At 35.8% G+C, this 14,653-nt stretch overlaps 1 protein-coding gene across 1 annotated transcript; it reads right to left on the reverse strand.

Moving 5' to 3' along the window:
* Positions 1-280: 280 nt before the first annotated feature.
* LOC122005613 (putative hydrolase C777.06c) lies at positions 281-14,302 on the reverse strand. The gene is made up of 10 exons (XM_042560721.1): positions 14,063-14,302; positions 9,059-9,194; positions 8,724-8,851; positions 5,934-6,081; positions 5,748-5,853; positions 2,808-2,866; positions 1,391-1,426; positions 1,199-1,308; positions 939-1,000; positions 281-502 (listed from the first exon to the last, which is right to left on the reverse strand). The coding sequence occupies exons 1-9, from the start codon at positions 14,278-14,280 to the stop codon at positions 943-945; spliced, it is 999 nt and encodes a 332-aa protein (XP_042416655.1). The 5' UTR covers positions 14,281-14,302; the 3' UTR covers positions 281-502; positions 939-942.
* Between the last annotated feature and the right edge of the window lie 351 nt (positions 14,303-14,653).

The following is a 14,653-nucleotide window of genomic DNA, read 5'->3' on the forward strand; positions in this document are numbered from 1 at the left end:
TTGATTCGTAAAGCTAAAAGCATATCAAAACAATTAGTTCAATCTACTAATCAGAATAAAAATAGGATAAAAAGAATAAATCTAATTTGATTTTAAAACTCAAGATTGGGTTATTTAAATGGAAGATAAAAGAAAAATATATATATATTATTATGACTTTCCCCCTTCTCTTCATGTTTTATTTCTAGGTTATATTGGACCTAAAGCCTCCGATTGTATGCACTGGATTGCCCTGAATACTTGAAAACTATCATGCAATAAACAAGCGTCAATTTATAACTTGAAAAAAAAAAGAATTATAACTTTCCAATATTATCAGCATAGTTGTATTTTATTCGTATCGGTGTAACAGTATGACTAGCAATACAATATCTCATGGGTATACAATTCTGGTAAAGAAAGAAATTAGTCAAAAAGAAACGTATGTATCATTGGACCATGTCTCAGCATTTGCAGCTCCTTCCGGGAGGCATCAGCGTGACGTCGTGGAGTCTTTCAATTTCTGGGGATAAAAAAGCAAAAAGAAGCAGAACTCAAATAATCAAGCTCGATGAGTTTATCAGAACTTAATTTGCTTGATATGTTTTCATTCGTTGTCTTGTCTAAACAAAGAATTGCTGCAATTAAATGACCAGGTAAAATGCAAATCAAGGGCCTCCTAGTTATAGATTGACTGTGAGAAATAGGCCGAGGCATAAATTGTGTTAGCGCACATCTGTCGAGATGGTAAAGAGGCTAATTTTCCTACTTAAAAGAGGTAGTACGAATGTTTAAAATGAACGTTCATTATAAATACAAGCAATTCCAACGGAAGTGAAACTGATCATTTAATAACTTCGCACAATGTAAGAGTGGACTTGTGTCGTGCCCATGATAAAGCAAAACAAAATATTTGCCCAGGAATGAAACAATATAAAAAACAATGCTAGAGATTGTACCTAATTACAGATCAATGAACATTCGCAGACCATCATGAGCTAGCTGCACTTGAATCCCTTCTCTGAAAAATAAAATAAAATATTCCAACATCAGCTAGTCACTATTTTGTTTGACTACTTGAAGGCATTCGAAAGCATAAAATCTAATTGGACGATAACTTGCTTAAAATCAACTAGTCAAATAAAAGGGTTTAACAGTTTGCTTGTTCTTATGTGAAAGAGCTACAAAACGCCTATTTGACAAATTAAAGATTTTCTACCGTTTTGACCATTCTGTAAGAAACATGTTATCCTGGTGGTGATCAAACTCATGTGTCATCCCAATCAGCAGGGCCTGCTTGGGACATATTCTCTTCAAGGCATCGAGAGTCTGAACATTAAAAAAGCATGATTACGTGTTTAGATAATAACAAATCAACTAATTTTATGAAAAATTGCAAACTGAACCACACCTGGGGAAGGCAAAGGTGAACATTGTGAGAATTCTTCTGTAAAGACAATAAAATAACCACACACATTAGAGAAACACTAAGATTGTTGATTCAATTTCAAAAAAATGGAAAAAAAAAACAGACAGGAGAGCATATTTGGAGTGGTATGACCGGCTAGGCTAAAACAAGTTTGTACATGCACAGTCCACGACCAAGGTAAGACCAAGTGATCTAGACAAACCTCATAGAGGCTTGATCCCGGCTTAAATGAGAAGTTAACTATATATATGTTAAAAGATACACAAGCATAAACTCCATAATATATTCTTGAATATATATAAAAAGAACACAAACATAAACTAGACCATCTATTCTTGCATATGTATAATGTACACAAACAAAAACTAGATCATCTATTCTTGCATATATTAAGATAGGCTTCAACCAACTAATGACTTGCTGTTAGAGGCAATTGAATTTTGTAATAGTATCAACCACCATAATTATTCAAGGAGTGAGGCGCCCAAAAGCGCATGGATGCTGTGGGGCATGAGGCACACGCCTTACCGAAATAAAGCGCTCTAGCTATAAATTTTTACAATTCAAACATATATAGAAAATTTATGTCAAAACATTTTACTAACAAAATTATAATCATAAAATATTAAATAATAATGTAAATATAAAATTCATAGCAAATAAATATGTTATACGCATAATTTAAATTAAAAAACTTCAAATATCTAAATCTTCATCAACTTCCTCAATCATATCATTATCATCATCACCAGATATTCAGATTTGTATAATTGACTCACAAGGCGCTAACTTAAGGTGACTAGGTGCAAGAGGCTCGCTTGTTTGTGCCTTGCACCTAGGTGCAGCCAGGCAAATGACTTTAATAACTATGCCAACCACATTCACTGTCGTGTGACCAATAGAGTCACGGGTTCGAGTCTCATAAACAACCTCTTTCAAAGCAGGGTAAGGCTGCATGCAATAGACCCTTCACTAGGACCCTACATTAGTAAGAGCTTCATGCACCGGGCTGCCCTTTATAGATCACATTCACTATGCAACTCCCTACTCTTATAATGTAACCACTTGATTAAGAACTTAATTAGAACTTCAGGTAGAACTAGTAAGCCATGTGAAATTGGTCAAGCGAAGAGGAAGCAGTCCAAATGATGGGAGTTTAAAGTTGAACTTTATTATTATTATTTTTTCAATTGTCCCTTGGCCATATTGTCCATTGGTCCTGGTACAAAAACTGTCTAAGAAATGAGCTTATTATAAAGATAAAATGAACTCAGCGAAGAAAAGGAAAACTTTCCAAAACACTCAAAAGGAAATCAAATAAAAACAAAAATAAACAAGCCTACATAAGAAAATTCATACAAGAATATAGAAATACGTGTGCTCTAAGAAATCAACTGACCCTGTATAGTGTATCCAAAATTAAAAGATCAAGCTGCCTGCCTTCAGATTTTGAAATAACTGCACAAGATAAGATGGTTGTGAGAACGATGAGCAGCCTTGCAAAGCAGGGGTAAAAAAAAAGAAGACAAAGAAGCAAGAAAGGAAAGTAAGCATATTCAGGTCATAGCCAATGGACGGAAGAAAAGAAACTTGATACACTCTCTTGCTTATGATGAGAATATTATTCACGAGGAGGCTACTATTATTCAAAGCTTGTCTGATCACCTCTCTTCCTAAGTAGGAATCCCTGACTGCTGTCATGTTAAGCTCAATTTCCTCCTTTGAGCTATGATAGACCCCATTATTCCCGATCAGCTCATTGCACTGGTGGCACCCTTTTTATCAGTTATTAACAGCCTAGGGGAAAACAAGAGCCTGGGCCTGATGAGTCAACGCCATATTTCCTCTCTCTATGTGGGACTCAATTAAAGAAGATGCTTTGCTGTTCTTCATAGATTTCCATAGAGGTTTTTCAGGTTTTGATTCACTGAACCATTTCTTCATCTTCCTTATCTATAAGGTGGAAGATGCTGTTTCTGCCTCGGAGTTTTAACCAATAGCTTTAGAGAATCAAATTTTTAAAGTCATTTCCACACTATTGGCCAAGAGGCTCCATCCCTTCGTTCCAGATCATCCTATTGGGACCCAGCAATTTGCTTTTGTAAAGGTGTAAGGCTGCCGATTGCTTCATGAACGCTTCTGAGACTATAACTGGTGTAGAAAACATAGGAAGAAGTTTGTCATGCTCAACATAGATTACACCAAAGCTTTTGATAATATTAGTTGGGCAGCTTGCAGGATGTTCCAATCTGTTTTGGTTTCCCTACTGGTTGGATTTCATGTATCATGACTATTCTAATTCAGCAAGAGGCTCAGAACTGGTGACCACTAAGGGAGGATGTTTGCTTGCAAAAAAGGGCTTAATGAAACAGGTAAACCTTATCCCCTTATATGTTCATTTTGATTGTTGATGTTTTGCACAGTATCCTACAAATCGAGCAAAAGGAACTAAGGAAGTATCAACTTCGACAAATCTTCACTTCCTTATTATTTGGGGCCTTTTTCTCCTAAAACAAGCTTGTTAGCTCAAGTGTTCAAATTTAAGCTCGTGAACTTGCTAATCAAGTATTTGGGATACCAGAAATAAACTCACAAACCAAACAAGGAACATTTGATTCCCTTGCAGTGTGTATGCAAAGAAGGCTCGACCTTGGCAGAAGACTATTATCTATTGGAGGGAGGCTAATTCTTTTGAACAGTGTTCTAACCTGCATTACAATTTGTCCATCCCAAATCTATATCTTACCCTCTTAGGTGGTAGAACTCTCTATGGAGATACAGGATGAACGAGGGATTTATTATGAGGCATCTGGTCTCATGGGATCTCGTTTGCAGACCAAATCAGTTAAGAGGGTTGGGGTTCTTGAATTTGAAAGTCTTCAATCAAGCTCTTCTATGTAAATGGTGGTGGAACTGGTTCATTGAACCATATTTGATTTGGACAAAACTTCTTCATGAATTGGATCAGGATTATAATAAGTAGATGATTTATGCCACTGACAACAAGTGGTTCTCTTTTCGGAGGGGCATATGGAAAGTCTGTGGCATTTGTCTCTCCAATATCTCATCTCTTAGTCAGTTGCAACTCATTGGCATCAGGCACTTCAGATGGTTTGATGGTGAGTGTTCTGAAACTCAATTTCTCTGCGTACTTGAGATTTATGTTGCGAAGGATATTTTGGTTAGGGAGCTAGCTTTCCCACAGGGAATTCAAGGCTTTTCCTTTTTTCCTAGTCCATTCCTGGTCGAACATATCCAGCTAGTGTTGCAGCCCAGCATGATATCCCCCTCACCCCCACTGGAGGGATATTCTGATTAGCAAGCAAGGGTGCCTTTTCTATCAGCTCTACCTACTCAATCAACTTGGGCTATGGAGGTGGAACTGGTTCATCAAACCATATTTGATTTGGACAAAACTTCTCCATGAATGCAATCTGAACTGTAGTACTTAGATGATTTATGCCCTCAACCACAAGTGGTCTGCTATTTGGAGGGGCATGTGGAATGTCTGAGAAATTTATTTTTCCAGTATCTTGTTACATGTGGTCAGGAGCAACTCATGCAACTCAATAGATGTCTAGCACTTCATATGGCCTGATGGTTGCGCACTGAAACTTAAATTTCCCTGCTTATTTGAGATTTGGGTTGAGAAAGATATTTTGGTTAAGGAGATAGATTTCTCACAGGGAATTCAGGGCTTTCCTTTACCCAACCCGTCTAGTCTTGGATACATCCAGTTCCCGTTGCAAGCCCTGCACTATAGGAGACTCCAAATCATCTATTATTCAATGTAGCCACAATAGGATGGGACATTATTTGTAGATACCTTAAATGCAAAGGGCCTAATGTCTCCTCACCAAACTTTTGGGTCAATTAGAACCTCTCTAGCTCCAGACTTACAGGCCAGAGGGGGTAACACTGCAGTACAGTCCTGGATTTACACAGTTTACATGACTTTCAGAAGGGAAGAGCTTACAATTTGGTAAGAAGATGGACTCAGATGCTCGGCAGCTGGAAGGTGAGGGTTATGACAGGGAACTGGGACCTCTTAAAGACCATGTTGAACCAAATCAAATGCTCCTCACCCAAATCTAGCTGAATAGATCTCAAACCTGATTGAGAAGATCTCAGCTCTTTCTAGTTAGCATGCTGTTTGGGTTAAATATGTTGGTTGTTGCAATAGTAGTGGTTTTCTGGGGCTATCCAATATGCTTCACTTTGTAGCATGGCCAATGATGAGCTACCTTGTTTGTGTTTAGCAACCTGTTTTGTTTCAATGTGGTCTATTTGTATCTATTTGAGAAGGGAGGTTCTCAGAAGCATGGAAATGAATACATACGCTTCTCAGTGCTAGGAAGGAAGCGTGAAACATCTGAAATATATGCGACTCTTGATTTTTGTCCAAAAAGGAAGCCCAGACAAACATAATCCTCACCATGCATCACCTGTTCAAAAAAATGAAAGGTGAATAATAATGTGGAATTGAAAAGAAATTGCCACTTTAAACTGGGTTCAAGACTATTACAGGCAAAGGGGTAAACTCTAGGTCAGATGCCACAAATTTTGCATTGGGGTCATTTTCAATTATATTCCAGTCAAGCTGGGCAACACGCCTCACTTCTGCACCTTCTTTCAACTTTCTCGTCATCAAGTAAGGAAATTTTTGTGCGAGGCTGTTTCAAAAAAAAAAAGAAATTGAAGGATCGAGTTAAATTACAGCATATGATTTTCAAAGTGACAGTGATAAATGCTACGTGTTCAAAAGGTTAGAAATCAGTCTGTCTAATATAATATCTATAAACACTGGCACCCTAAAAAATTTCTTTGCTGGCAATGCTATATAAGTGCTAATAGGATACAAGACATATGATCTGTCTACCATAACTTTCTCCAGACTAAGAAGGAAAAACATAGAATCAGAAAGAATAGAGCACTTGTAAGGAACTTTTACTGAACGAAGAGAATTAACTGTTCTCCAACACACTTCAACATTGTAGAGTAACTTATCCAAAGAGTGCCTTAGAAACATTGGTAGGAGATATCATTCCCAATATAACGATCATATCACCCTTGGAATCCCCATAAAAAGAGATAAAAAAGGATAGCCTGATGCACGAAGCTCCCACCAATACGAAGTCCCAGGGAAGGGTCTATTGTACACAATCTTACCCTACTTTACAAGAGGTTGTTTCCGATACTCGAACCCACCTCCAGATCACACGACTCTTAAGAATAAACCAATGGCTTTTAAGCATTACAAAGCTCAAGATTAGAACAATCAATCCTTTAAGTGGTCTATTTCCAAGCCAACATATCTTTTAATACTATTTGTCTATCCACACATTATTTTAAAAAAGTCAAATAATTATGAAAACAAATCATTACACCAACTCTACCGCGCCAAGTACACACACTCATAATTTTACTATTTAGAAGATAAAAACATATTAATATTCCTATAGTAAATAATGTTGATTATAATCTTAATCAACTTAAAATCAATTAATACAATAATTATTTAGTACAATATTTATTTACATGAAGGGGGGTCTTGGTAAAGTTACTGCCATGTGACCTAGTGGTCATGGATTTGAATCGTGAAAATAGCCTCTTGCAATACAAGATAAGGCTACATACAATGGACCTAATGTGGTATGACACTTTCTCGGAACCCCTCATTAGCGGGAGCTTTGTGTACCGAGTAGCCTTTTTAAAACATAGTATCTACATATTAATATTTATGAAAATTTATTAATATCATTAATACAATCTATCAAAGTTGATTTAGAATTAATTACAAATTTTACCAGATTTATTAAACTAGATTTATCACACTCTAATTATTGAGTTATAAAGTAGACATATATATTACATTAATCAAGTTTTGCATCCATCCCTTTCCCATCCTAATGTCGCTATGGATGTGAATGCCCACCTACGATTATGATGACTGTTGCTTTCTATACGTTGTTATTGTGATGTTGATGAGCTCACCTTTTTCCTCCTAGGTTTTTTTTTCTTCCTTGATTGATTGATCTATCGAGTTCTTTAATTCCTTCAACAAATAGTGCTCTCCATCTCACTATGCCACCTCAATTCCATCTTGATTCCTCACCGGTATGCAATCTTCTCAGCAAACTCCCCTCAATAATTCCTCACCTCATCTTCTCCTTCCATAACCAACATAAGAAATCAGGGTCAAGGCATTTCTTCACCTCCTCTTCTCCTTCCATGATCCGCATAAGGAATCAAAACCCCATGGCTCTAACTCCTCGTGATTGCTCTTTTGTCAACTAAATGAATTCTTGTGTCAATTGAGTGAGTATAAAGTACAACAGGACAAGGGAACAACATGGATGGTACAAGGCAACATTGTAGCTGCATGGCCCCATACCATGTCCAGGCTGCATGCCAAAATGAAAATTTTCAATTGTAGCGTCCGTATTCATTCCATGATTTTTTCCTTTAATTGATTTAATTTTAGTATCGCATTAGCAAAACTTCATTTGGTTTTTCCTCGGGCAATATTGTTGTTATATTGTTCAAAAGAAGTCCAACTTTATGGGAGTGGAATGTTGGTACTAATTAATTCAAAACCATAAAAATGAGTTTTAAAAACAAAAGGTTTAGAATTAAAATTGTTGACATAGATTCAATAATGAAAAAAAAAACAACAACTAAGTTAGATTATACAACAACAACAACAAAATCTTATCCCACTAAGTTAGATTATAGATATATTGAATTTATAGTTAACAAGGAAAGGTTGATGAAGGTACCATAAAAAGGACAAAGTTTGTCTAGATAAAATAAATAAGACTTTCTAGATTTTAGTGAGATGATTATATTTCCCTTCGCTTAAAAGGTACATATTACAATATCAGTGCAAATATTCATACTTTATGTTGGGTAATCAACTCATTGCAAAAGTTAGCATAGAAGAGCTAAGAATGAGTTTCTCTAGAAAAAATAAGAATGTTACCATCAACGAGAAGGTAGTAGTAGTTTGGATACATAGAGATGAAAGAAAACATATTAAGATGGTGTGGAGATTTTAAAATGAGTGATCAATTAGAAATAATTGGAATTGAATAAGGAAGACAGTAAAAACAAAAAATCTACTTAACCGTCAAAGGTGATTTGAAAGTCAGATGAAATGATGAAAAGGTTCGTGTAGTTTATCTCAAATAGTTGTAAAGAATGATTATGCAAAGAGGCAGTACCAAATATAAAATAGGCAATGCCAGAATATATTATGCCTACAGTAGATGCAAAAATTTTAAAAAGTCGGGTATTTCGAAGGGTATAAAAGTACCTGTCCATCGCATATTGGGTAAGATAAACAGGTGTTGGATCAATATCATTTGTATGACTGAATGGTTGAACTACGCGAATATCGTCAAGGCCAAGAGTTGCATCTGCATGTTCATGGGTCAAAATAATCTGCAGCAAATACAGGTTTCAGTTTATGCAAGAGAAGCATACTAATCCACTCACACATCATAATATGATTAAATCCAGATATAACAATAACTAGCAGAAGAACAATGATCAAGGAATGTTGCTCCGTGTATGGATAATAAATTACCTTTACCAGAAATTTTTTTAAAAAAAAATACATGGACAAAATTCACAGCATTTAATACCCACAGAATCTACTTGAGGAATCTTATGGTAGGTGAACCACCGCAAAACTTGCTCTCTGAAGGTCTTTCCAACATCAATCAGTATATAGTTGTGTATACCATCATCCTGGCAGTAATCAATCAAAAGGGATGTATTACACCTGAACCAATATGATGCACGATTATTAGTAAACAATAATAGAAGTATAATGCTGAGAACTTTAACCTGGCATTCAACATTCAAAAAAAGCACCCCATTGACTAATAGCATGTAGCATTACTTTCTTTAACCAGCCTCATAATATCAAATAAATAAATAAAATTGGACAGATGAAAAAGGTTAGGGGTGTTGAGCCATGATAGTTAGCTGCATAAAATGACTATTTACAGTTAATACTGCTAATCTCAGCCTCACCCAGACAAAAAAGGTTAGCGGTGTTAGGCCATGATAGTTAGCTGCATAAAACGACTAAACCTTGTGAACATGGATCTTAAATGTTAATAAAGATATAAGATCCATGTATTCTATCCCTAAATAGCTGAGACTAACACAACTTGATGATAGATGATGATGGTATGTAGTTAGGGCTGTAAACGAGCTGAGTCGAGCCGAACTTTGGGGTGTTCAAGCTTTGTTTAATAAGGTAACTGAGTCAAGCCGAGCTTAAAATGAACCAAGCTTTTGAAATAATTGTTCAAACTTGGCTTAGTTTATTTTTTATGAGCTTGAGCTTGTTTGAAGCTTGGCTTAAGCTAGGTTTCAGCTTGGTTCGTTTAGATACTATCGAGTTCTCAATTTAAGTTTGTGTGATTGTTTCAAACTTTTAGTTATTTGATTAGTTACTCAGCTTGATAATTCAAACTTATTTATTTAAATATTTTATTTTACTTTATTATTTATTTAGCATATTGATAAGAGTTTTATTAATGAATATGGTTCATGAACATTGTTCACGAACGTTGTTCACGAACTTAACGAGTTGTTCAACCTTGTTTGTTTAATTAGTCTTGTATATATTCAACGAACATAAACAAGCTCTTACCAAGCCGAACACCAAACTTGTTCACGAATGCTTGTTCATTTACAACCCTATACGTAGTTGACCAAGACACTAATTAAGTTACCAATAGTATGTTTAAAACACAAGTTATTAATTAGCAAAAGGTCAAACATGATTTCTACTTGATACTAATTAATGATCCATAATATGTCTCTCTCCAATTGGAGGTGCAAGTGTTCACAACACATCTCTCTAAATGCAATTGAATGCATCTTCCCTATTAAAAGGTCAAACACTCTATTAAGTAAAAAACTCCTGCAGTCAGACTACTTATGTCAGAAAATAAAAAAAGATTGAGCAGGTTAATTATCATCACTTCAACTTATTCAGAGATCCAAGCTCAGAATAGAGGAAAATCAGTCGATCTAGCTGATTATGCAGAAAATGATTGATTTGACCGACTTTTAACTGATTTCATCTAATATTTGGCATCCCCATCCTATTTATAGAAAAATCTAGCATTAAATTGATTCTTTTATCAATCTTCCTGAAAGTCCCACCATATCAGGAGAAATTAGATTAGTCACGCATCTCACTCACAAAACATATGTTCCTGATTGTTTACTATTCAAAATTTTCATACATAATCACCATCTTCAACATTACCTCAAGACTACTCATTTCTATCTTTCGATTTCATGTACCCTACCATACCTAACCACCTGATGAATACAGATTTCAAGCTATGAGGCACATCAACTGGAGCCATATTTCCTGCATTATGATACCAAATAAAAAACGTCAACACATTCAATAAAACCACATACTTTCCTTTTTGATAAACTAGAAGCCCCTAGTGCCTCCCTCATGACTATTGTCACATTTATTTTTATTTATTATCAATACATTTAAGCTAGTATAAGCTAGTAGTTGTGGTTTGACGAGCTTGAATATGATTGTTCAGATAAAGAGATCTTTAGGTTTCGTCATGCACATGTGTATGTATTGCTTGATATGGATTTGAATGTGAGTGAAGCTGTGTAAAGCTGCCATTAAAGTTATAAGCATATCAAATGCAGAGATTCTATGTGAATCCTATATTGAATTATGATATTGCATTATGTGTTGGCATAAGATAGCCTAGGTAGAATTTAGTGTTATCTAGTATTTACTTTTCAGTCTCTTGTGACTTGCAGTGTTGTTGTGTCAAATCCTCTCATGAGCTTTCATTTTGAAAGTGGGCTGACTACCTACAATTTCTTTCATAATGGAGTCAAATATTGGCATCTCAATTAATGGAATAGTTAAACATAAAATTGATTTAAGAGTGTTCCTGAATTGTATTACTTTCATCAATAGCTTAGACCTCAAACCTTAGAATAGCTTATGGAGCTCATAAGCAACTATTGAATTGCTCAACCTTATGCACTGATCTAATCGACTAGTCATCCAGTCGACTCAACTGGAAAGTTGGTCCAATCAACTAAAATCAAAATCTAAGTTTTAGGGAACAAAATATTACTAATTGAGCATCAGTCGACTCATCAATTATCTAAATAACTTGATAAATCAACTTATATATATACATATATGTGTGTGTTTGTGTGTTTGTGTGTGTGTGTGTGTATTATGACAGGAAATACTCTTTTAGTTAACTGTGAATAATATCAATGGATCCAGCAGCCAAATCTGATTTTTGAATGGGTCAGTCAACTTGACCATGTTAGCAGTTTAACAGATCAATAACTTTCAACCATATTGAAATGTAAATGAACTTGAGACCATGATTCAAATGTGATTTAAAAGGCTTTTCAATGCGAATTTGGGCACTGATGTTACATCCTTTAAAGATAAAATTTGGCTGTAACTTACTGCTTTCAAGTGCCGAAATCAAAGTTTGGATCAAGCTCAAGGCTTCTATTGTCAACTTCAAGCACTATCAGTAACCCTTTTTCTCTTCCTTTCCTTATGCTTCATTTCCTCTTAGGGAAAATTTGTGACATTTGATTAAGCCTCTTGCTTTTCTTTTTGATCTCATTGAGAGGGTTTCTTTCTAGAATTCTAGGAACTATTTCATTCTTATTTTGTACATTATAAAGAGTTTTCTTGCTCCAGTCCACTCTTGGACAAATTTGTAGCTCCATTGCCGGAATACAAAGGAATATTTGAATCACTTTTTTGTTCGTGGGGAAGCTGAGTAAAAGTTTCACCTCCAAAGCATGTTATATTCTTGTATTAGAATAGCATTAATTTTGATTTCGTGTTTCGGCATGCTGGCTAACCACTTTGGCTATCATGATTCGTAAATTGTAATGTGCATACACCTTTGGCTAATATTTTATTTAAGTATTGAATTAGCAAAAAAATATATATATACTTCTATTCTCCACCATCTAGCCAGTCATTTGATCCTACAAACCCTTCAAAAAAATATTCATTTTAAGATTGCACCATGTACATTAAAGATAAAAACCCCAGAAAAAAGGAAACGGAAAAAAGCGGTGAACAAAGAAGCAGACAAAATATATTGGGGTAGGTAGATGGAGAAAAGTTAGTACCTGCAAAGGCACCATCAAACATTTATATTAAACATGAGCACCAGTGCATCAATGTATAAGATTGCATGTGCATAAGAAATATTGTTGTTCGCACAGCCAACCAAGTTGACGAGCTCAAAAGCCATACGATTAAAATTTACAAGTTTTTCTTTCTATAATGCCTTCCATGTCGAGAAGCTGACTGGGAAGGATCATTATTTATTATGCAATGAAAATGTGTCACTGATCCTGATTGGAATACAGTTTTTATAAAGGCAAACACAATCCTCAACAATCAATCGTATAAGTAGTGTGTCTATTTATAAAAATTACACTCATAAAACATCTAATCAGAAGTATAATCCACAAAAGGAGCAGGTAGAGTACCATCATCTTTAGTGGAACGGGTAATTGCTAAATTTTCGCATCTAGATACCACTTGCATTTCCATAGTCAATAAAGCATACAGAAAAGCAAAGAGAATATTCTACTTTGCCTCATTTATTGTCTGAAGGTGAGAGGGGAGGAATCTAATTAATTAACCAGCTTACTGAGCTTGACTGTTACCTAGGATCAAAAATGGAACATTCCAAATGTCAATAATTGAGAGCGAGGATCATGGTCCTGGATGTAAAAAACAGATCATCTAAGAAATTTAGAATAATAGAAGAAAATGATTCCAATATTTAGGCATCAAGGCATTAAGGCATTATTGTTTTACTTAGAATGCCAAAGATAATGAAGTCTCAGACATTTTAGATCATGTATTGTAGAACCATGAAATCAAGTTTGGCATATCACGCCAAACAAAATGACCTTTGAGTATCAACCCAAGCTTTACTGTGGATGAAGATTTTTTTACCCACAACATGCGGCAATAGGAAATGCTGGTAATGAATAAGATCCCAGATCTATTAGCCAAGGGGAGCACGATTGTGGCTCCGCAAAACCAAGATTTACAGGTCTACATAGTGAACTATCTAATTTTTTATCTCTGTGAATGATGATACCTATTGTCAAAAAATATAAAATTTGATTAAGAAAACAAGAAGAATTTAATGAAAATCTAATATGACAAGACCACAACACAGAAGATAAAAGGTCATATAATTGAAGAAATTTTTCCATCTACTCCATCACAACTATCCAATCATTCAAATACTCTTGGTAACCGAATCTTTCATCTTTTATAATATGTAAGAACAAAATTAATCAATCAGATTAACCCATACACAATCATCGTCCGCATCACATCACGTCCCGATTGTTGAGAGATTTCCTCGTTTCCCTATTCCCTTTGGGGTTTAGTTTCACCATTTACTACACGCCCATCATTTCACGTGTTCCCAAGTCAATATAGCAGCTAATAGTTCGAGATAGCGTAAATGAAAAATCTGGCATCCAAGCTTCGTACAGAAGCCCAAGATCGTGGATCCAGATACAGAGGAGAAGGCACGGGATCAGCAACCAAGGAAGTCTAAGAGTGTGTACCTGTAGTTGGGATTGCGCTCCGGAGGGACGGAGAGCGATTGGAAGCAGACGGAGCAGGGAGGGTCGGTGGGGCGGATCAAGCACCTAGCGTTGGGGACGGCAGTGGAGCAACCCGTGCCAAGAAAGATGAGCGAAGAACGACCGGCGCCGACGCCATTGATGGCCACGGATCTCTCCGGAGGGGTTCCGTTCTCGAGTTCTTCGTGCTGAGATCCCATGCCTTCTCCGCACTCGCACGACCGCGTCAAAAATGTAGGCAGCCAGCACTTTATGTAGACATTTAAATGGGCTTGTCAATACAAGGGTCGAGTCGGCCCATCTCAAGACACAAGTTGGCCCATCTTTAAATGTACAATTCCGAATAGCGTTTGCTCGCCTTATTATCCAGGGCGATTACCGGTGCAAATCAAATCGAGTCTGTTCACAACTTTTCGAATAGGTCGAAAAAAATATTTGATTTATTTAAAATTATCAAATTATAACTCATAATATTACGTGTCTTGACATCGAGAAAGAATATAATTCTTGTATTGCATTGATTAATTATATTATGTGCTTATCAAAATCTGATTAAGTTCTCTTTAGACAATA

The sequence above is a fragment of the Zingiber officinale genome, chromosome 7B, assembly GCF_018446385.1.
Source record: "Zingiber officinale cultivar Zhangliang chromosome 7B, Zo_v1.1, whole genome shotgun sequence".
Taxonomy (NCBI): domain Eukaryota; kingdom Viridiplantae; phylum Streptophyta; class Magnoliopsida; order Zingiberales; family Zingiberaceae; genus Zingiber; species Zingiber officinale.

Excerpts from the sequence above, each read along its gene's own strand:
- LOC122005613 (XM_042560721.1), bottom strand. The coding sequence starts at position 14,280 with ATGGGATCTCAGCACGAAGAACTCGAGAACGGAACCCCTCCGGAGAGA. Across the intron at positions 8,852-9,058 it reads AGATTCCTCAAGTAGATTCT|ATTATTTTGACCCATGAACA; the intron begins GTGGGTATTAAA and ends TATTTGCTGCAG. Across the intron at positions 1,309-1,390 it reads TTCACCTTTGCCTTCCCCAG|ACTCTCGATGCCTTGAAGAG; the intron begins GTGTGGTTCAGT and ends TTTAATGTTCAG.